The 24,227-nt window shown below is 42.0% G+C and overlaps 1 protein-coding gene across 3 annotated transcripts in view; it reads left to right on the forward strand.

Annotated features, from left to right (window-relative positions):
- Positions 1–9,389, forward strand: part of FUT10 (fucosyltransferase 10 (alpha (1,3) fucosyltransferase)) — a 63,287-nt gene extending 53,898 nt beyond the window's left edge. Inside the window, exon 4 of one of the 3 annotated variants that reach the window (XM_012648608.1) lies at positions 8,110–9,389. In XM_012648608.1, coding sequence (XP_012504062.1) covers positions 8,110–8,337 — 228 coding nt within the window. In that variant the 3' untranslated portion in view covers positions 8,338–9,389. The remainder of the gene's footprint in view (positions 1–8,109) is intronic. The other 2 variants (XM_012648606.1, XM_012648605.1) reach the window with 2 other exon arrangements.
- Positions 9,390–24,227: the final 14,838 nt, after the last annotated feature.

Below are 24,227 nucleotides of genomic sequence, written 5' to 3' on the forward strand. Positions count from 1 at the left end.
AGGGAAAGGTTTGCTTCTACACTTATATGATTTTTGGCAGATTCTTGAGGCTGTAGGATCAAGGGCTTTAGTTTCTTGCTGACAAGAGGCTGGAGGCTTCCCTCAGCCCCAAGAGGCCACCCACAGTTCCTTGCCTTGTGGGCTTCCCCACTGGGGCTGCTCACTTCCTCAAAGCCAGCAAAGAGGCCTGAGACTCCAGCAAGGCCAGTGCCATGGTCTTATGTACATAATCATACATACCTGGTAGCCTTTGCCATATTCTGTTAGCTAGAAGCAAGCAAGAGGTGGCACCCACATGCAAGGTTCTGTAAACTGAACATTTGTATCCCCCATCCCCAAATTCATATGTTGAAATCCTAACCCCCAATGTGATGGGTATTTGGAGGTGAGGCCTTTGGGAGATGATTAGGTCATGAGGGTGGGACCCTCATGAATGGGATTAGTGCCCTTGTTTTAAAAGAGATACCAGAGAGCTCTCCTGCCTCTTTCTGCCACATGAGGACACAGTGAGAAGATGGCCATTTATGAACCAGGAAACAGGCCCTCGCCAGGCACTGAATCTGCTGGCGCCTTGATCTCGGACTCCTAGCCTCCAGAAGTGTGAGGACTAAATGTTTGTTGTTTGAGCCACCCAGTCTATTGTATTCTGTTATAGCAGCCAGAGTGGACTAAGACACAAGGCCGGGGGGTGAGGCACAGATTACACAAGGGTGTTAATACCAGAAGGTGGGGACCATGGGAACCAACCCCAGTGAATCCGAATAAGCTTATTCTCTACTTTTTGCACTTTCACTGTGTAGGGGAAAGTGAGCACTGAAGGGGCCACCCCATGAGTAAATTTTATTCCATTAAAGAGTATTTATTGATACATGATCCATCCTCAAAGAGGCTATAATGGGGAGACAACATGGAATCATCAGAAATATAGCTTCATGGGATTGGGATCAACTTTTTAAAACAATTAGCTTTATTGAGGTATAATTATATACGATAAACTGTGTATATTAATGTCGTACAGTTTGATTGGTGATTATACAGACACCTGTGAAACCATCCCCATAGTCAAGATGACAAACATTTCCATCATCCCCCCAAAACTTCTTCATGTCCCTTTCTAACCCATCCCCCTCCACTCCTTTCCTCAAGCAGCTACCCATCTGCTTTTTGTCACTTTTGACAAAGAAGCCCAGGCACTTTTCTGGAATTTTACATAAATGGAATCACGTAATATGCAATGCTGTGATAATGTTGACATTCATGATCATTTATCAGTAGTCCATTTCTGAAGTACACATGTACCAAAATTTGCTTGTCTGCCTACCTGTTAATGGACATTTGAGTTGTTTCCAGTTTTTGGCTATTATAAATAAAGATGCTATGAACAGTTATACAAAGTGTGAATGTATAAGTTTTCATATGGACATATGCTTTCAGTTCTCTTCTGTAAATATCTAGGAGTGTAATGGCTGGGCTCTATGGTAAATGTATATTTAACATTTTGAGAAATGACCAAATTGTTTTCCAAAGTTGTTCCAGCTTACCTGTTCATCAGCATTGTGAGAGTTCCATTCATTAACACTTGGTGTAGTCAGTCTTTAAATATCTGACATTCTAGTGGGTGATTTTGGAGATTTTCCCAAAACCTTTCTGATATTGATTTTTAATTTTTAATTTTTTCTAATTTTTAAAATTTATTTCTTTTTGAGATGGAGTCTCACTCTGTTGCCCAGACTGGAGTGCAGTAGCTATTCATAGGCACAATGAAAGCACACTGCAGCCTTGAACTCCTAGTTTCAAATGATCCTCCCACATCAGCCTCCCAAGTAGCTGGGACCACAGGTGTGTGTCCTTGTGCCTGGCTCTGATTGATTTTTAATTTAATTCCACTGTGTTATGAGAACATGTACTGTATGGCGTGAATCATTTTAAATTTGAGACCGGTTTTATGGTCCAGAATATGGTCTACCTTGGTAAATGTTTTTTTGTGCACATGGAAAGAATGTATTAATATATTCTGCAGTTGTTGGGGAGAGTGTTTTATAAATGTCAGTTTGATCAAGTTGGTTGATAGCTATTGTTCAAGTCTTCTATATCCTCTGTGATCTTCTGTTATTCATTGAGAGGAGTATTGAATCTGTAATTGTGGATTTGCCTGTTTCTTCTTTCAGTTCTGTCAATATTTGCTTCAAATATTTTCAGGCTGTTATTATGTACATAAGTGTTTAGTATTGTCATGTCCTCTACACAAATTGACCTGTTTATCATTTTGCTCTCTAGTCTCCTTCAGAGGAGCTGCTGGTTTGGTTGCAAATGTTCTGTTTGCCGAGCGGAAGGAGAAAGTGGAGTCTGCCAGCATTTGTATTAAAAGTTGCATGTAATTCTCCCATGTTTTAAGTCATGTGTTAGCCTGGATTCCCCCCAAAACATAGCCTGAGCAGAGGGCTTTTGTACTATTATTTTACTGGGGAGTACAATCTCAGTGAGCGAGCGTGAGGGATAAGCAGAGTGAAGTGGGGAAGGAAGGAGGGATCACACAAAGATGTGATCTTGTGCTGGCCACTACCAAGCATGACTAATGGCTTTGGCTATGGGACTGCACTCCCCAAAAGCTACATAATCTTTCTCAATATCTCTTTCTCTGTAGGAAGAAAGAAGGAAGAACTTATCCACTGGTTCCTGTCTCCCATTGGTCATAGGTTTGTCCCATGAGGTGTTAACTTCCCCACACTTCGGGAATGTGCATGGGCCCGTCAGCTTCCTGTGGGGTCTCAAAGCAACATCAGTGTGGAAGCCTTTGGGCGGGAGATAAAAGTGCAGGCAGGAGGTGATGAGAGGTGACGTTCTGTCAGGTTATGTCTCTGTGACATCTGTCAGAGCCCACCAGGAGCTAGAACAAGACACCATTTATGCTCAGAGGACCTGAAATGACGAAATGAATGGTGTCTAACGCAGTCCTCCCTTTCACCACTCAGATTCCTTTGTCTTCCCCATTATATCCAGATTTTATAATATAACATTTAACAAATATGAGCGGGGATGCCATCATTTTTTCCTTGAGAGGAAGTACAAGTCCAGTTAGTTATGGAATTCTCTTGAAAATGTCAGTCAGCCCAAATCTCTGAATAATTTTGGACAAGAGGGTTAGTGAAACAAGTCCTAGACCCCACTGCTGCAGCTGGTCCAAAGGCAGTGCCTGGAATACATCCTCTTCCTCCCCCACAGCCCACTCTTTATTTCCTTCACTGTTGGCCAGCGATTATACTACTCTGGGTTGCTTGCCTGGTCGGGTGACCCAGAACTTCTTCCCTTAGGAGTCTGCAGCTGCCTTGCCCCTTTTAGGCTGTGATCACTGCAGTGACACTTCCCCTTTCATCACTGTGCATGGACACTGCCCAGTCCTGGGCATGCCCTGTTTGCCTCTACTGTGTAGTCCGTTACCACCACCAATGCAATCATTTCTTTATTTTCCTGCTGGTCCACTGGCATGAAGAACTCAAAGTGACCAGGTAGCAATTACAGTTGTGTAGGTTCAAGTTCAGTGGGAACCTTCCTGTGCCCATCATGGAAAAGAATGTCCCCTCCCCCACTAACCAGGAACGAGGAATCAGGAAGCTAGGAAAGCCCAAGGTTGCAGGGATGAGAAGCACAAAATAAGCAAATAGGTCGCTGGCAATGATGGTGAGATTAATCAATCCTACTTCAGCTGCTGTAGCTAGTCTAGCTATTTGGAGTACAGTCCCATTTGTGGACTCCTGGTTTAAAAAACCCATAGAGTACTTACTGTCCTTGGGTTGGTACTTGAGCTATTCCACAGTTCTTTAAGGCCAGCTTCTTCTGAGTGATGGAGCACATAGTAAAACCAGTGAGTCCTGTGTCCACTGTCACATCGTCTGTTGTCACAGTGTCACATGTCCATTATGATGCCTCTTTTACCACACAATGGGTCCCTGGGTATGAGTTAACATTGTACAAGAGTTCATGTTGCTAAAGAAGGTATTCTGCAACCCCCGGATGATAGTGCTGGCAGAGGGATGGGGCACAAGGACGTCCCCCATACATGTATCTGCAGTAAATGTCAATTTCAGCAAGGACAAATAGCTGTTCCTTCTGGGGTGAAAGGATTTTAGTCTGTCACTATGAGGCTGGATGATCTCCTCAAGGAATGGTGCCGTATAGAAAGGTCATCATTGATCATTGTTGTGCTGGTAGGTTAGATACTCGATACCAGCAGTGATGGATTCCGCCTTTGTGAGTGGGAGCCAAAGCTTTTCAGTTCATGCATAGCCTTCATCATTCCCATAATGTCTTCTCTGCTCATGGGCCTGTGGGACCAGTAATGGGATAACAAACGGGAGAGGCTGGCTGAAATACAAGGACAAGTCATACTGTCTACCTACTTGTTGTGAGTGTCCTCTCAGTGGGTACTTACTGGTGGGCATTAATATCAGATGTTCACTGGAGCAGTTCAGGTCCCTGGGAAAGAGTTCTTGAGTGAGTTTACACTCTCCTTTTGTATCTTGGCCTTCTAGCTATTCCAAACTGACATTGTTGTTTATATTTCGTCTTTAAGAATTTATTAAAATTTTACTCAGGAGGCTGAAGCAGGAGGATTGCTTAAGCCCCGGAGTTTGAGATTTTAGTGAGTTATGATGATACAACTGCACTCTAGCCCAGGCAACAGAGCAAGACTCTATCTCAAAAAGAAAATATATTAAAATTTGAACTGATTTCTTGTTACCTCTTTATGTGGTGGTCACCTCTTCCTCCTCTGTTCTGTCAAAGGTGAAACCGATCATATATCCATCTCTCTTTGGAGAGGCTTGTCACGCTATGGGATTGAGTTCACTGATGGGTTCAAGAAGTTATGAATTTGAGGATTATCTGATTTTTTTCTCATTGTTAGAATAGGAGCCATGTTATCTTTGGAAGCAAAATCTTTTAAAATCATCTTTTAGAAGCAGCTGTTTTTTCTGCCGAAGACCTCAGCTGGACAGAAATGCTGAAACTTAGTTACTTCTAAAAATGTCAGAACTGTCCCATCAGACACACGTCCTTCAGGTCACACTGTGAAATATTTCTGGCAGAATATCAGAGTGAAAGAGTCCTGTTTCATAAGATTCTTTTCTCTGTGATGTCATCTTCAGATGGAACTTTATCCTACACTGTTGAACGGACTCATCTCCTGAGTGGGCAGGCAAGGAAATAGAGTGTTATTACTCATTTTCTCATTATATGAGAAAGTTATGCAAGGTCAGGGTTGGGAAGGTTAGGTAGGGTTATATGGTCAGTACAACTACCAGCTGACTCATGATTCAAATATCATGAACAAGGTGTCTGCTAATTTGTGCTGGAACATTTCTAGTGCTGGTGATCTCATTGTTTTTTAAGATAGCCTATTTTTATCTTTGGTTTATATATATTATCTTTTGTTTATATTTATAGTTCTTTACAGTGAACCCAAACTTCCCTGAATTAATTCTTAGCTACTTGCTTTCTAATCCTTTAGATCAGTGGACTACAGCCTGGCATCTGTAACCTACCAGCCAATAAGGTGGGCAGTGGACTCTCAAAAGTTTATGGTAATCAGCCTGGGACCTCCTTACTTGAGGTTCTGCTCTTGCTCCATATGTGGTCTCAACTGTGAACTCTGGCTAACGTAGGCCTCATTTTGAGCCTACTTCTAGTCTTTTGAACTTTATATTGGTAGTTAGACTTCCCAGATTTTAAATATTAACCTTTCCTAATGGTCTGCAATTTGGATTTGCATTGTGGTCCTCTGAGCTTGGTAAACATTCCCTGCTCAAGTTCTAGGCCTGTGGAGCCAAACTCCATGGTCACATGCAAGAGAAGGGAGGATCTGAGAAGCTCTACCCTTCACACTCTGCCAAACAAGTTAATGCTCACCTGTACTTACAGTCCCTTCAGGTGCTCGAAAACAGATCTTATGTTCATTCAAAGTCATCTCTTCCTCACACTGAACACCTCTGATATCTTCTCATATGTTTCCTCTTAGAGTTTTAAGGAAAAGAGAACATGTTGATCCAACCATAGGTAGCCCCCAAATTTTTATATTTCCAAATTGATTTTTCTACTTTGCTTTCTAAATTTGGGATGGATGAAAATGTTAATCATTATAAGCCCAATGCATGTTACTATCTTCCCATTATTATTATTATTAGGAAAAGAGATACATGCACACAGGTTAAAAAAATCAAATAGTTCTACGAAGTTAGTTAAGAAAAACAGCATTCTCTAACTTCTTTTCCCTTTTCCCTCCTCACCAGTAGCAACCACATTATTTAGGTAATTATTTAATTATTTGGGTCTTTAACTGATGTTTCTAAATAACACGTTTATACACTATTTTTTGCCATTCAATGTTTATGTGATTATGACTGGGTGACTGTCGAACTGTGTAGTATACTATGATTTTTTAGCCTTACCTGTACAGCTTTTTGTCTCTTTCTAGTTAATAATTGTCTTATTTGATTGTCTTTCTATGTACTTGCCCCTAATTCAATCTTCGTTGATTGCTTTAATCTCCTGTGAAGGTGTTCAGATATACCAGGTATCCAGCTTGTTTGATCTTGTGAAAGGGACCTCTCCCAGAACATTCTGACCTAATCCATGTGTATAGTTGTCTTCTGCCTTAGCGTAGAGTTGCAGCCTGAGATCTACTTTCCCTAGTATTTTGGGAATTTTCTTTCTTCTTCTTTTTTTTTTTTTTTGTGTTGACAGTTCTGTTTCCTGTGTGCTTTGTCCCCTGTTTATTTGGTTCATTCTCTGGTTTTTGGCTGATCATAGCTTCCCTAGAAGAGGTGCATGGGAGAATGTATGACAGTGTCTTCATTCTACTGTGTTGTTTCAGCAATAATTTAGCTGAGTGTAAGCTACTAAAATGGACATCAGTTTTCCTCACGATTTGGAAGATGTTTTGTCGTTGCCTATTAAAAAAACTTTTAATTTTCAAACAATTTTGTTTTCAGAAAAGTTACAAAGATGGTTCAGAGTTCTGTATCCTCTCCACCGAGCTTCCACTAATGCTAATATTTTACGCAACCGCGGTGCATTTGTTAACACTAAGGCATTCATATCAATACACTGCTACTAACTAACCTGCAGACATTAGTCATGTTTCACCATATGTCACCAACATCCTTTGTTACAGGATCAAATCCAGGATACTAGATTGTATTTAGCCATAATGTCTCCTGAACTCGTAGGCAATTTGAAGGACTTGGACCTTAACTTGGAGTGAGACAGCTGCCGAGTGTAGCCTGCAGTGGATTAGGGGTATGGAGTCAGGGCAACTAGTTAGGAAACCGTGAAAATAAACCAAGACTGAGCATGGACCAAGCTTCTAGCAGCATTTTGAAGCTGGAAGGTACTATGCAAATGTTAGGGATTCTTATTGTTTGGTGGAAACATCTTAGTGTTGGGGACAGTTGAGTGTGGTGGAAATACATTAAAAACAAGGGGATTAGTTGTAACATGTGACAACATAGATGTAAAAACAATGCTTGGTGAAAAAGTAGCAAATGTAAGGAGATAGAAAATATAATGTGTAAGTAAATTAAAAACAAATGCTCAGAAAATGAGAACACATTTTGCAAAAAGCATTTAAATACAGTTACAGGTAAAAATACAAAGAACTGTATTAAACACATTAAAATGTTTGCCAGTGGGTAGGAGGGTCCTGGTAGTGGGATAGAGGGGGAAAGGAATAAGGAAATAAATCAAACAAATAACAAGAGGGAGGGGAAAGCTTTGGAACATGAAGAAAACCGGGTTCAATGTTGGGTATACTGTTTGGGACAATTTATGTAACTTTTTTGTGCCTTAAGTTCCCACCTCTGTAAAATGGGATAGTAGTAACTATTTAATATGCTTGTTGTAAGAATTAAAATACCTGGCAGAGTGCCTAGTGCACAGAATATTCTCAATAAATGTTAGATACTCTCTTTTCCCTTCCACTCTGCAGAGTTAAAGACATGTGCTTTAAGGGAAGGTATTAATTTGTGCTGTGTCCCATGATCGCGAGATGGAAATATGGCAATTGTGCTTCCTTGTCATATATTTTAAATTCATTTCTCCCTTCTCTTAATGCAGGGCTTACCGCCCAAAAGATGGAAGGCAGAAGATACTCATCTGAGCTGCCCAGAGCCTAACGTGTTTGCTTTCTCACCTCCCCGGGCTCCACGTCGGAGCTCTTTGCGAGAGATGTGGGTACGAAGCTTTGAACAATCCAAGAAAGAAGCCCAGGCGCTAAGGTGGCTGGTGGATAGGAATCAAAATTTCTCAGCTCAGGAGTTTTGGGCCCTAGTATTCAGGGACTAATTTCAAAAAAATATCAGAGTGACGCAGAGTAGAACCTTCTGGAAGTTTATTTTCTGGGTTGCCTTAATATTTGAACACAATAGCTATTCTGTTGACTATCCATTAGGATAAGAATTAATTGCTGCAGTACTCACAATGAGCCCTATCAAAGAATAGATGTGAATTACCCTTAGGGGTGGCCTCTGTATTTTTTATACTAAAAAGGTAAATATTTCTTACGAACACTGGTCATCTTCAGTTTACATGTCTGGACTCATGTACTTGCTGCCTTTTGTGGAAATTCACCTGGTTTAGAGTGAGTGCTTTCCTTGCACGATGGAGGCAGAGGATCTAGCCGTGGATTCTTGGTCCTCACTGCACTCTCAACAGTGTACTGGTATTTGGAAGCCCAGTGTTCTCTGATGCTCAGTGTGAACATGAAGTGCATTAGAACTTGGCAATGAGAGATCCCATCTGTTGGTTTCCAGGGATGTAAGTGAGTAATAAAAGCTGTTTCAGGTCTGTCTGCCATCTCCTCTTCCAGTCAAAAGGACATACGCATGTCTACCTTCTTCTCCTTACCCTGACCCACCTCTCTAACCTTCCTTATTCCTACCTGGCCCCGTGGCCTCCCGTTTTGCCTTCAGAGTGGGATGTCTTGTAAAGCCATGATTCCTCCTTGTGTGTTTTGGTCAGTCAGATGTTACCGGTTGTCCCTTCTACTGCTGAGCAGAATAATAGCAAGAATTGTATGATTCCGGCTGGAGTGCGAGTACAAGTGGAATGTCCCCAGGAACTCCACTTGTGTTGAAGCTGGTTTGTTGTTTCTTAGGACGATGTGCAGAGCCTGTCATGGTGGGCAGCCACAGGCACTCAGTTTGTGAGTGTTTCCTGTCATTTCTGATCCTGCCACAGAGACGGTTCAGCTGTCTTGTCTGGGGCGTCTACCAGAGCTCCATAAAAAACAGGGGGGAGTAACACGGGATCACATTTTCCTTCCATAGGAAAGTGGGGAGGCTTCTAGGTGATACTACAGCCTGTTGCCACCAATATGTCACGGTTTCCATATTCTTTTTTTTTTTTTGAGACAGAGTCTCACTCTGTTGCCCGGGCTAGAGTGCCATGGCGTCAGCCTAGCTCACAGCAACCTCAAACTCCTGGGCTCAAGCATCCATCTGCCTCAGCCTCCCGAGTAGTTGGGACTACAGGCGTGCGCCACCATGCCCAGCTAATTTTTTCTATATATTTTTAGTTGTCCAGCTAATTTCTTTCTGTCTTTAGTAGAGACGGGGTCTCGCTCTTGCTCAGGCTGGTCTCAAACTCCTGAGCTGAAACGATCCTCCCACCTCGGCCTCCCAGAGTGCTAGGATTATCCATATTCTTTATCATGGAAAGTCGTAAGCCTCAGAGGGCAGCCAGAGGACAGGAAGGTCTCTGGTGTTCACATTCAGGATATGGCATAAAGGGGAAACTTAGGAGTACATCCTCAGCACCAGCAGGTGCCTGTGGTGTGCATGGCAGTGGGCAGTGTCTTCTATGTGTATCTCTCTTGGCCATGCCAGCCAGCATGTGAGAAATGAGGACTGATCCTAGTACCTTCTTTTAGAAGCAAGAAGGGCCACATTGCTGGGTGGGAGAAGGTGTTTAAAACTGGGTTCTTCCCAATTTCAGCTCTGTCATTAACTAAGTGTGATCTTGGAAATATCTCTTAACCTCCATGGACCTTGATTTTTGCATCTAAAGAGAAATGATTGAGCTGGTCTTTGAGGTTTTTTTTCTGTGTAACATTCTTTAATTGTTTATCAACATTAAGAAGTTTAATTTTATAGATGCCTTTACTAAGACAGTAACAAACTAGAACCACTGTGTATTATTCAAAGGAAGCACGCTCTTTGGAGAAGGAGCGTAACTTAACAGGTAGTATTGGGGATGGAGGGGAATTTATCTGGGCCATTTTGTTTGATACTGTCAAAGAAGTAAGGGCTGGAAAGGGGGATTGTTTGTTAAAGGCCAGATTTTAAATTGTGTATTAAATGGTTTTTTCGAGCCCCCAAAAGAAAGCCCGAGAGATGATTTATGCCTCTGGCAAGATGTTGTCATGGTAGCTTCTGTTTTCCTCCATAAATGCCTTAAGCAAGCAAATATCCAGTGCTTACATGCTGCATGGATGTCTTAAACCTCAACATTTCCTGCAATCTTGTTCCAGCCTAGTTCTTCATCAAGAGTTCATAAATAAAATCCTCTCTAAATTTTTCTGAAGTGTGTATCCCTGATAAAATTCAGGGAAATAAAATCATTGATCATTGAATGCAGCATAAAAATTTTGTAGGGAAGGAAGATCGAGAAGAGGGAATTCCATGGAATTGAAAATGGGATGTATTTCAAACAAAAGAAATTATGTATTCTTTGGGACTCTTTGCCCACAGACTTGAGACTTTATTTTTATGATAACCATTTGCTGCTTCTGTAATAGGTTTTTCAGTAATAAGACGATGACCTCTCGTCTGACAATTGCTGTTATGAAGTGAGAAGTATGTCCTCGTTGTAGCAGGATTCTTACCTGCAAAATGGGAGCTACACTATTTGAATTCCACGTAAGGCCCCTCGATACAATTCATCTGTGTTGATCTCATTATGCCACACCTTTCTATTTACCTCTTGGTCTCTGTTTGTGAAATATGATTAAGAAAGTGACCTACCTCACAGGGCTGTTGTGAGGGATGAATCATGGCCGTGAAGTAGTTTGTACAATGCAGCATTCTGTTTGGTGCTTCCATACGTTTTACTTGGATTGTTCTCAAGGACTAATTTTCAAAGCATATGACCAAGGTGGACGGAAACTTTTTCAGAAATGTTGGAGAAAATGATTACTAATGCTAGTCAGTAGCCATCACTTCTTCACCTAAAAATGGATGCAATTTTGGCCTTTGGTCATGTACTAGAAATGGTATAATATTTCAGAACTTGAGTGCTAACTTATTGCTGTTAAAGACTAGATTCTAGTAACTAGAATATCAGTTGGGGTCATCATTATTACTATTAATAGAATAAATGCAAACAGTGTTCTATGCACTACTCAGAAATGAAAGACATAGGCAAAAATGAGCATCATTCCTTCAGCCACACATTGTATATTATACACAGGAGAACCAGCTAAATATCTGTTAATATAAAACACTGTACAAATCCAAGCACAGTAGAGACCTGAACTTAATATTGTGCATTTTAAAAAGTCATTTGTAGGATTCAATTCCTGCTAGAGATGACAATTCATTAGGAGAATGTGGTTGTTTTAGTCTGTTAAGGCTGCTATGAAAGAATACTATAGATTGAGTGGCTTATAAACAAAAGAAATTTATCTCCCACAGTTCTGGAGGCTGGGAAGTCCAAAATCAAGGCACCAGTAGATTCAGTGTCTGGTGAGGGCCCGCTTTCTGTTTCATATATGGTCATCTACTTCCTGTGTCCTCACATGGTGGAAGGGATGAGGGAGCTCTCTTGGGGGTCTCTTAATAAGGGCATTAATGTTATTATTATTATTATTTTTTTTGAGACAGAGTCTCACTCTCTTGCCTGGGGCAAGTGCCGTGGCATCAGCCTAGCTCACAGTAACCTCAAACTCCTGGGCTCAAGCGATCCTACTGTCTCAGCCACCCGAGTAGCTGGGACCACAGGCACGCGCCAACATGCCCGGCTAATTTTTTCTACATATATTTTTTTAGCTGTCCAATTAATTTCTTTCCATTTTTTTGGTAGAGACGGGGTCTCGCTCTTGCTCAGGCTGGTCTCGAACTCCTGAGCTCAAACGATCCGCCCGCCTCGGCCTCCCAGAGTGCTAGGATTACAGGCGTGAGCCACCGCGCCCGGCCTGCATTAATGTTATTTATGAGAGCTCCACCCTTGTAACCTATTTACCTCCCAAAGGCCCCACCTCTTAATATCCCCCATCACCTTAGGGGTTGGGATTTCAACGTGAATTTTGGAGGACATAAACAGTCTATAGCATTCTGCTCCTCATCCCCCCAACTTCATGGCCTTCTCACATGCAAAATATATTCATTACATCCAAACAGCCTCAAAAGTCTTAACTCGTTTCAGTATTATCTCTAAAACACAACGTCTCATCTAAATATCATCTAAACCATACATAAGTGAGACTCAAGGTACATTCATCCCAAGACAAATTTCTATGAAGCCAAACAAGTTAATGCACATTTAAAATACGGTAATGGTGGGACAGGCATGGTATAGACATTCCCATGCTAAAAGGAAAAATGGGAAAGAAGAAAGGTCCCAGGTAAGTCCAAAACCTGATGGTGAAAATCCCATCAGACCTTAAGGCTCAAGAATAATTCTCTTTGACTGGATACTGTCCCTTCCAGGACCACTGAGGTGTCAACGTCGCCCCATGGCTCAGCAGGACAGCCCCGTGGTGGTTCTCTACTGCACCTCCTCCCCCATGCATAGTTCTCTCTGGCTGGGGTCATGCACCCCTGGCTCTGGCTGCCTCTGTCCTTTGGAACCTAGGTGGAGGCAGCTATGTCCCCCAATCCTTGCACTCTGTGTTCTGCTAGAGATTGCACTGCAAGGATGCCTCAAAAGATTGCTGTTTGTGCCCTCTGGATGAGTAGCCACCATGGCCTGTGCTGCACTGGGGCCTATGGGAGCTGCACCTGTGGAGGTTGATGAGTATGGTGCTGAAGTGCAGAGTGGAGCCTGTGATGTAGCTCAGTGACATGCAGCAGGGCTGAGGTCCCACAGGTGCCAGTGGTCCCTCCTTTGAGGCCACTCTGCTCCCTCCCACCCCCTGCCCTTATACGTGAGTATGTGATTGGGGCAGCAGCTCTGATGATGTCTGGATCACCTTGTGCTGTTGTCTTAGAGAATAGCTTCTGGCTTCTGTGGAGGTGGCTGATCCCTACTAATGCTCTTGCCAAAAGGTCGCTTGGCCACATCCTTAGTGTTCTCATTTTTTGTAATATGTATAAGCTGAGAATTTTCCAAATCTTCTAAGCTCTTTTTTGCATAACAATTCCATTTTTAAGTCATTTTTCTCTTCTCACATTTTATTATAAGCAGTCGGGAGGAGCCAAGCTGCACCTTCAACACTTTGCTCAGAAATAGCTTCAGCTAAATAATTCGATTTCACTGCTCCCAAGTTCCTCCATCCCCAAAACCCTAGAGCATGAACACAATTCAGCCAAGTTCTTTGCCACTTTATAACAAGGATCACCTTCTCTCCATTTCCCAATATGTCCCTCATTGCTATCTGAGGCCTCATCATCATGGCCGTTACCATCCATATTTCTGCCAACATTCTGCTCAGGATTACTGAGCTATTCTCTAAGATAATTGAAACTTTTTCTATAGCTCTCTTTTCTTTCTGGGACTTTACCAGAATTGCCCTTATCTGTTCATAGTAATGTAGGCTTTTTCTAGCATGCACCTTAAAACTCTTCCAGTCTTTACCCCTTAACCCAGATCCAAGGCCACTTCCACATTTTTAGGTATTTATACAGCAGCACCCCACTCCTGATACCAATTTCTATCTTTGTCCATCTGGGCTGCTGTAACAGAATACCATGGACCAGGCGGCTTATAAGGAACAAAAATCTCTCACAGTTCTGGACTAGGAAGTCCAAGATCAAAGTGCCAGCAGATTCAGTGTCTGGGGAGAGCCCAATTCCTGACTCATAAATGACTATCTTTTTGCAGCGACCTCACATGGTGGAAGGGGTGAGGGAGCTCTCTGGGTCTCTTTTGTAAGGGCAGTAATCCCTTTCATGAGGTCTCTACTCTCATACTCACTTCCCAAAGACCCTACCTCCTAATGCCATCATATTGGGGGTCAGAATTTCAACGTATGATTTTTTGGGGGCGGAGACACAAAACATTCAGTCTATAGCACCAATATAGAGCCAATTTTCAGCGAATGATGTTGATTACCCCAAAAGCAAGATGAGTATGACTCTGCATAAGGAACATATGCCTTCCTTGGAATCTTTAGAGTATACTGTAGAGAAGTTAACAGACCAAGAATAATGGTGGTTACTTTGTGTTTAAGTATTAATAACTTTGCAGTCCTGAATATTTTACAACAAACTTTCTCACTCTTCTTTAGGAGATTTCTTTCATTTTATTTTTTATTGTTGTTATTGGTGGTAATATCTTTACTGCATGATTCTAATGTCAACACATATCTTATTTTCTTCTAATTATAGAAATAAAATGCTTGAGAAACTCAGAAGGGATATAGAATTATGAATTATGACTCTAAGAAAAACCTAGTTTTATTCATCACTCCGCAGTATACTGTCTTTCTTATCTTGGTTAAGTTATTTGGCCTTTCTAAACTTCAGTTTACTTATCTGTAAAATGGGTGTTATAATATCCAACCTCGCTGTGAGTTTGCTGTGATGATTAAATAAGCTAATGTTCATACTTAGCTCAGTAAATGCTGGCTATAGTGATTATAACTATCTGTAGCCATTACACTTCTTTTTTGCAACTTTTGAGATTTGTCCAGTAAAAGAGAGTGATTGGTGATAGTACCAAGGGTGATACCCTTTTGTTCTCAAGTTATTTGATACATATTTATTGTGTTGTGAAATAGACATTGCACTAGGCTCTACTGCTGATGTGAATAAGACGTAGGGGAGAGAGCTGTGAAAGGTTCTGGATAGGGCTTGGTGCTATTATGATGGTGTTAAAACCAAGGACTGAGGAATGCTTGAATTATTCTCTGACTCCCCCCTCCTAGGGGATTTCTGATGGAGTTTTGCACAAAGCTCTCAATAGCATAATGAGACTCAAACAATCTCTTCATAGTAGCTGTGCAAACCAAATAAGCCCACTTCACTCATTTCTGGTCAAAGCTAGATTTGAATGTACGATTTAGTCTTGAAGCCTAAGTAGGATATGATCTTGCACTGTCTTTGCATTTCCCAATTGTGAATCTTGGGACCAGCCTGTTCAACGTGCCTATTCCAAGAAAGAAGAGAGAAAAATGACCAGGTCTGTGGGTCCTGACCCTTCTTACTCATTAATTGAAGATCAATCAAAGAAGAAGGAAAAGAAGAGGAATCTGACAGGTTCTTTTCCCAGGAGACAAATCCTCTCCTGCTCTCCATGTGATATGGATACAAGAATATGGAGTACAATGCATGGAAGCTTCCTTTAAAGTCCTATTAACCTCTTTCACTAGTAATATGATATCCTGGGATTTAACCCCTTAAATTAGCAACCCCTTGGTGGTAGGCTTATTAAGGAGATTGGCCAGGGGCAGAGGTTGGGGAGGGGCAGAAGTGACTCTTAGGATTATTGCCCTCTCAACTCATTGGGCTCAACAGCCAAGCTTGTGGTCAATCAGAGGTGTGGCCATATCCCAAAGAGGATATGATCAGTCATGATCAAGAGAGACCTCCTTGTGTCTTCCCAGGGCTTCTTCCCTGATATCTTACCCTAGCTGCTTTGTGTCCTCCTCGAACAGTGACATGAGTGGTTCAGTTATTGTCTCTGGAGCCTCTGAAATGAGTCAGAACTGGACACTAATTATGCCTCCAAGGGCATTTGAGCATTAGGCCAAAAATTTATATCTTATTTTATTTCCCATGCAAACCATAGCCACATCATCCAACCTAACTCACCCGAGATTATACAACCAGCCCAAATTGGTCAGTATGAATATTTGAAATTTTACTATCACAAACTCCTTATTTTAAAAAACTGATTAGGTAATTAAAAAAATTTAAAGACCATCAATGTAGGTAGGGGGTGACAGTAATGGTTTTGAGGCTGGGCATTCTCCCAAGAGCTTTTGGAATGAACATAAGTTGGTTCTTATCTATACAGAGTAAACTCATCTGATGCATCCACTCATGGGGGAAAAAGGCAGTTTTATGTAAGAATGTCCTTAATGAAGCAATAAATATGATTATTTTTGTTAAATCTCAATCTCTGTGTATACATCTTTTTAATATCCTGTATGACAAAATTGAGGTATATCCAAAAAATTTCTGCTATACAACAAAGTATAACAGGAGCTTCAAGGGAAAGTACTTGTGTGATTAGTTGTGAGCTGAACTAGCTGCTTTTTCCATGGAATACCACTTTTGCTCAAAAGAAAAAAAAATCTGGAAAACTATACTGATTCAGTCTTGTGTTTTTGTCAATCATGTTCATGAAAACAAAGTGAGCCTGTCACTTTAAGAGACTGGTAGAATTTGTTGCCAATGATAAGATTTTAGCTTTCAAGTGAAAATTAAAATTGCGGAAACCTAATATCCACCACGTTGAGTGACAACTTCCCCGTACTTAAAGACTTTCCTGATGAGATGAGTGGTAATATTATTAGTAACAAATGTTACTTTTGACATTGACTGAGATATTATTAATAACAAATGTTACTTTTGACATTGACTAAGAACAGAGATCATGACACAGGAGGGTGTTTTTAGTTGGTTTATCATTTGTTTTCATGATTCAGAAAGAGGGATAGCGTTATGGACTGGTGAGAGCAAATTTAAATTAAGTTAAATAATATTTTTTTAGTTGAAGAATTCCATAAGTGAAGGTTGTAAAAATTATTTGAAAACTGAGATAAAATAAACGATAACCAGAGCTATCGTTGAGGGAAAAGAAGCCTTTTGGTTTTCCAATTGGGAAACCAGAAAAAATGTATTAAGGAACATGAAATATACTTTAAAAATACATCGAGAAAATTTTCATTATTTTGGGTCACTCGGAATGTCAAGTAAATGGCACTGACAAAACCTCTGCCACCATAAAGCTTATTCTAATTCTAGTAAAGAATGAGAATTGACACGCTTTAGCAAACTATAAACCACTTTGAGGAAGCTTTTATTTATTTTGCAGGAGTCCCTGGAGATAGAATTTATCTCCTGAATCCCGATCACTCTATTTGAAACTTAAAATGTGATACAAATGGGTTCTATTTATAGAGTATATTCGATGGGCTATATTATTAACAAGATGTGTTAAAAGTACTAAAATTCAAATTTGGAGTGAGGTGGCAAGTCCGGAAGCAAATGCTTTCTCTGTTTTTTTTCATTCTTCACGCCAGTGTTTATTCCTGCTCCCCAGGAGAGGAGAAAATTCTACTGTCGACATTGGGTGATTTCCAGCAAGAGAAAGAACTCTCATTTGAGGACTGGCAACAGCTATGGGGAACCACAGGTGCAAGCAGATCTGCTCTGGCCAGTCGACATCCATTCACCTTAAATACAGAAGCTGGGCTGAGTCAATATTTCCTTAGCCTCCATGCCTCAAAACAGGGGAAGAGTTTTTTCTCATGAGCTGCATTGAGTCATCGTGTATATAATTTACACACCATTAATAAGAAGACTTATTTCACCATTGAAACAATCCGCTAGTCTGAGGGAATGTGGGTCCCTTAGATGAGCGTTTTTAAGTATCAAAGTTCGATCACAGATGTCTTCTACTTCCTGTTTCTGTGGTCCAACATCCCACCTCAGGTGTGCAGGTCCACCTGTAAGTGATGGAGCTCTTCCGTCACTTCCCGAGGGAAAATTAACAGATGTCGGGTGTGGCACCCCTCCCCACCATGTGTGTGCTTATTTTTGCAGCAGCTATAGGGCTGTTATTGAAAACACACCTTGGTAGCCTTTGTTCAGAAAGACAAAGCAGCTCTCTCTTCCCTTTTCTGGATACCTTTTCTGGAAAGACTATATCAATAGGTAGGGTGACCTTATAATGCATCGTCCTAACTGGGACACTTTAAGAGTGAAAGGGGCACTATTGATTATGCCAGGACAATAGGCATAAATTGGGATGTGTGGTCACCTCGGGTATAGGGGGAGTAGGGGAGAACGGGGTGTTTCAGCACTGCAGTGTTCAGAAACAGTCTCCGGGGATGGGGAGCTCAGATAAGAAAACGGTTACTAATATTTATGAAGGGTCTCCCATGTGCTGGGCACTTAATTGTCACAATAATCATTTGAAGTAGGTAGTTTTTGTTTTTTCCTTCTTTTATAATACAAAAAAAAAAACTCAATTTAACTATGGCGGGGTGAAATTTTGAACTTTTTTTTTTTTAATCATGAGAGGTCATTATTTAAGATTTGCCAATAGCTGTTTTTTTCGTGGTAGAGGAGACCCAGAGTCTCCTGGGTAGAGATGCTCCGTGCTCCAGCAAGAACCTCTGGAGCAACCCTTGTGTGTGTGGTGATGTAGCACACCTGGGCTCCCTCTGTTCTGCAGGGTGGGAGTAACTTTTTGTGCTTCGAATGGATAGCACCTTCGTCAGTCACCTTAAACATGGAAAGTCAAAAGCCAACTATAGAAAGAAGTGGAAGCTTGCAAATAGGTGCGAATGACTCTTGGAAGGAAAATTATTGAGATTTAGGGACCCTTCCTCCTCACTTCCAGACCTCTTTCCCCACAACATCTTATTTTGAAAAAGTTTTAGAACTGCAAAAAAGATGTAAGACTACCATAATTAACACTTAAATATTCTTCGGTTACATCCACCAGTTGATAATATTTTGCCATTTCCTTTATCTCTTTTTTATTTTTTTGCTATTTGAAAGTAAGTCACAGACATCTTAATACTTCACCCTCCATTTGCTAAGAAGGGCATATGATGTCCTCCTCCGTGCCCTGTTCTTATACCCCCCCATGCAAGTCCCAGATCTAAGAAACAGACACCACTAATCAATTCTGTTACTCTCTCTAGTTTGATTCTCATCCGAGATTTCCTAGTTTTTTAATTACAGAGGACAACATATGACAGTTAATTTTATGTGTTAACTTGACTGGGCTAAGGGAAGCCCAGATAGCTGATAAAACATATCTGGGTGTGTCTGTGGAAGTGTTTCCAGAAGACATTAGCATCTGAATCAGTAGATTGAGTAAAGAAGATCACCCTCACCAGTGTGGATGGGCATCGTCTGATCCACTGGGGGCCTGGGTAAAACAGAAAGGCCAATGCACTGCAAATTCTCTCTTCTTGGACAGGACATTCATCTTTTCCTACTCTCATACGTGAGTGCTCCTTCTTCGGCCTTTGGATTCAGACTGGGAACTACCCCCCTCCCACCCCCTGTCTTTCTCTTTGGACTCAGACCAGGGCCTTGACCATCAGCTCCAATGGTTCTCAGGCCTTTGGATTCAGAGGAAATTACACCACCGGCTATCCTTATTCTCTAGCTGGCAGATAGCAGGTGGTGGGACTTCCTGCCCTCCATAATCATTGAGACAATTCCTATAATAAATCTCCTCATCTATCTATATCTACATCTGCATCTATATCTGTGTCTATATATCATCTCCTATTGGTGTCTGTTTCTCTAAAGAACCCTGACTAATAAGACATGGCTCTCCAAAATTCATATTCTGCTCCGTCTTTTGAAAAATCAATGCCCTAAATAAACTTTATTATAATAAGAGGCTTTCAAATTTTCAAAAAGTTAGAGAGGGATAACAGTAACTAAGAGCAGAGGGGTAAGAGTAACGAGGAAAAAGAGCAAAAGGATGCACTTTCTGGGAAGATACAGTGTTAAGCTGGTGAAGCAGCTTTGTGTGGTGAAGCCAATGCACACAGTGTAAGTCCAGAGAAAGAGGCTTCCTATGGGTTTCTTTACAGAGGCCAAAGTCTCAGTTTCAGGAAATCCCCAAACAGGAAATAAGATGTTGCAAGCATTGGGCTTTGGGGACAGACTCATGAGAGAGAGAAATCTCAACAGCCTAAAAATGACTCTGTGACTTCTTGGCTTCTGAAGACACGAAACCGAGCCAAGGTGAAGCCACCCTCCCTCCCTCTGTCTGCAGCTGGCTCAAGTGCCACGATCTTACAACCCATCACCCCGGAACTAGTGTTTCAGCCACACAACCACATTCCCCACGTCCTCGTGGGGCCTCCACTGAAGTTGCACAATCCTTTACCAAACCAGAAGGTCATTCACTCGGGGCATGGAAAACAAGGAGAAAACAACCCCTAATCTTGTGCGGACAAGAAAGAATCTGTTTTGGCAATAGCAAGGAGTGGGATGGCTGTAGAATTTAGGGTTTTTAGCAGTGATCTCAGAGCTGGCAGCCTCTGGGATGACCTTGGAAAAGACTTTCAGTCTGTGTCAATTTGATCAGCATCTCCAGACAAAACATGCGAGTTCAGCCAAACCAAAGGTTTGCAACGTTGGCCTGTTTGACATCATATAGGCACAGTCTTCACTGCCCTGGGCTTCGATTTTACTCTCAAAAAAGGTGTTGCAAAGCGATCTCTCCTTACCCCATTCCCTCCTTGTCTAACACCCCCACCGACAAATTATGGGGAGACATTGGACAATGCAGATATACCAAGCTATTGTACTGTTTTCACGTATTCACCAGAATATGGTGAGCTGGGTTTAGATGCATTTGGAGATGGCTGGACGGTGACACTAGGGACGGGGAAACCTGAATGTGTCCATCGGGATTGACAAATCTTTTGAAATATCGTTCTCACATGTGCGTACTGCTTCCCAATTAAACAGGAAACGTGGTCTCAGGCTGTGCGCAGCTTCTTTCATGTTTACACGTGTCCCGTACTTCCTCAGGGCACTGCCCACTGGGATAATTGATTAATCCGAGGTAGTCATTAATAGTTTGATGTCTGCTGTATGGGCGGAGAGGGTGGTCCCAGGGTAATCTACTTTGAGAATAGCCAGGGGTGAGTGACGGTGTCTCCACTCTCTCATCTCCCGCTGACTCCCAACATTCAAAGCGAGCTTGACAATTATCTAACTCAGAGAGGAGCGAGATGTGGCTTTTCCCAATGGGGGCTTTCGTTGTCCATTTGTGTCCCTTTATTTACTGCATCTCAGAGAAACCATGACAACCGTATTTGTCTCTGTCCCCCCCCCCACCTAGATATTTCTGGTTTCATCTGTTAGATATTCACTGATGAAGTTGATTTTTACTCTCTTATTCTTGTCATAAGTGGAAATACACTTATGTGAGTTCATTTAAAAAAAAAAACAAAAACTAAAATGTGATACTTGGCTTGATCACCTGTTACATGCTGTCTCCACACTTTCTCTGTCTTAATTTTCAATGGCATGGGGACACGTTCATGTATTTGTCAGAAAGTGCCTGTGCAAGGTGCAGAGATGTGTCATCACTAGGGGAAAATAAAGCCCTGCTTTGCGGATATTTGTGTGACAGAAAAGTGGCCCCCTCCTTCCCAGGCCTTGTGGGGCATATCTTGTTTCTTTCTAACTCCAAAATCTCAGGTAGCAGCAACCGGGAGCACCTCACTTCTTCCTCGTAAGGTGGTTTTGCTTTCTAAGGCCTTTTCCGAGATCGTAGAGTCACATGGCTATCTCATGGACAGTACACAGGAAGCAGTAATGAAGACATAGGGCTCAGTCTCAGTGGGACACATACAGGGCTTCTGTTTGTGGTGTAAGATGTCATTTACAACTGAGTCCCGCTGACAGAACAGTCCGAGACCGAAGCATCCCAAGCCTGGGAATCCTGGCTTAGGTCTGTTTTTGCCTTTCGTTATAAAGGTTGTTAACCTTTATGACCTTGAGCAAAGAATTTTGCCTTGGTATAAACTCCAGTTCCTTCATAGGTAGATGAAGTGGAATGAGATGACATATAAGCCCCCCAGAAGTATTAAAATGGTATGATTCTGTCCTGGTTAAACACTGGCTGGTGATTTTGCCTGTTTTCTCTGCTACCTGTTATATATGGTTCTAGTCTCTACTCTCTAGGCTGGAGTGCAGTGGTGTGAACATAGCTCACTGCAGCCTTGAACTCCTGGGCTCATGTGATCCTCCTGCCTCAGCCTCCCCAGTAGCTGGGACTACAGGCATGTGTCACTGTGCCCGGCTAATTTTTCTATTTTTTTGTAGAGATGGGGTCTCGCTCTTGTTTAGGCTGGTCTCGAACTCCTGGCCTCAAGCAATCCTCTTGCTTTGGCCTCCCAAAGTGCTAGGATTACAGGTCTTAAAACATTTTGAAAATGAACTTTACTGCATTATAATTACATAAAATACAATGCACCCATTTCGGATTCAGTGAGTTCTTTCAAATGCATACAGATGTGTATCTACCACCACAATCAAGATTTAAAGCACTTATTCACCCCAATAAGTCCTAATAAGTCCTTTGGTTCCCCTTTTATGGTCAATACTCCCCCATCGTGACCTCAGGCAATCACTGATCCTGCTTTCTGACACCAAACATTTTTTTCTCCTCAAAGCCATGCTTCTAATCTTGATCCAAATATGTATGTTCAACGACCCACTGGGAAACTTGATGTAGACGCATACACGCCCCTTGACCTTAACAAAATGGAAATCAAAATCTTTCTCCATAAACCTGAGAATCATCCTATATTCTGTCCTTGCTTCCTCTTCCCATGGAAATCCACCCCACTTAATAATCTACTTCCTTAGTATATTCTCATCTGTCCCTTCCTTCTACCATTTTAGTTCAGGCTCTCACCAACCACAATCTAATCCTGCCAAGTTCAGGAGCTGGTTGAGGATTTTCACTTCCACTTGTCCTTGTCCTTCTGGGTATCAGGGACCCCAGCCTCTGTTTGGGGGAGCATAGGAGAACACAGCGCCTTGGAAGAGGAGGTGGCCATATGGTTCATTTCAGACGGGACTCAACAAACCCCGGGCCCAGATGATTCTCCCATTTACAGAGTGGTTCACGGGCAGCATGCAGGAAGCTGCCAATAAAAGTTCCTTGTTACAGAGCAAGGGGAAGAGCAGCTGGCTTGGCCACCTGCCCAGGAAAAGGGCCACATTCATGAATTGTGACAAATGGCCCAGCTCCTGCAGCTATCTGGTGGCACTCATGGCCAACAGAGCAGTCAAACTCTTGACACTGAACTGTTTCTCTCCATGAGATTCCCTGGACGCACACCCCGTGTGTTAGAATCCACAGATCTCCTCCAAGGTCATGGCCACGTCCTTCTGGCTTCCAGCTCAGAGGACCTTTGCATGGCCTTTTGCCAACACATTTATATGGTGTCAGCTTCATAATCTTCTCACTTTCTGGCCTTTTCCCTGTAAATCAAAGACTCCCTAGCTTAATATCCTTTAAGAGCCACTCACCACCTTTAGGATGAAGACTTTTAGTTATAGCCCTTGTCCAACTTCCCGGGCTTACCTCTGACTTCTCCCCATCAGTGTGCCCTGGGCCTGGCTGTATCAAACTAAGCACATGTTGTCCGAACACTCCATGCTTTCTTCATACCTCTGCCCCTTTGAATAACCTGTTTTATTTCCTCTGCCTGGAAGGTCAGTTTGATAATTCCTGTTTATCCTTCAAGACCCATCTCAAATTGTTCCCTCGGTGGAGCCTGCCCTAATACTCTCAAAGGCTGGTACATCTCTTCTCTTTCATTGCTCAGTTGTGTTTCTCCTGTGTAATCACCAGGCTACACTGCACTATGGACAAGAAGGAAGCAGTACAACACATTCCTCACGTGTTCAAGCTTGTTATGTGTGCACATCCACACACCCACAAGGAACAAGGAAGAACACGTTGACACTCTTTGACTTTTGGCTGCAATTCTACGCTCTGGCTCTTTCGCGAGTTTTAACGAGGAGTTGGAACTTTGGGAATGACTCCTCTGCCACATTTTATTAGTTTCTCTTTCTCCAGTTTCTTACATTGGTTCTGAGACAGTATGTCCCTTGTCCCCAGTTTTCTGGACTGTGTGACATTCATCTGCAATACTGCAGGCATGCTCTGCAGATTGTCTTGTTAAAATGTCATCAGTTTCCTGTTATCTTCTCATGTCCTAGTCTGGTTTGCACCTGGTGTCAGAAGGAGGAAGGTGACAAGGGAAAAATCGATCCTGCAGAGTCTATAAAAGGACTTATTACATTGTAATTGTGAGAATCTATTTACATGTTTGTCTCCTGCAGACT

The sequence above is a fragment of the Propithecus coquereli genome, unplaced genomic scaffold, assembly GCF_000956105.1.
Source record: "Propithecus coquereli isolate 6110/MARCELLA unplaced genomic scaffold, Pcoq_1.0 Scaffold29, whole genome shotgun sequence".
Taxonomy (NCBI): Eukaryota; Metazoa; Chordata; class Mammalia; order Primates; family Indriidae; genus Propithecus; species Propithecus coquereli.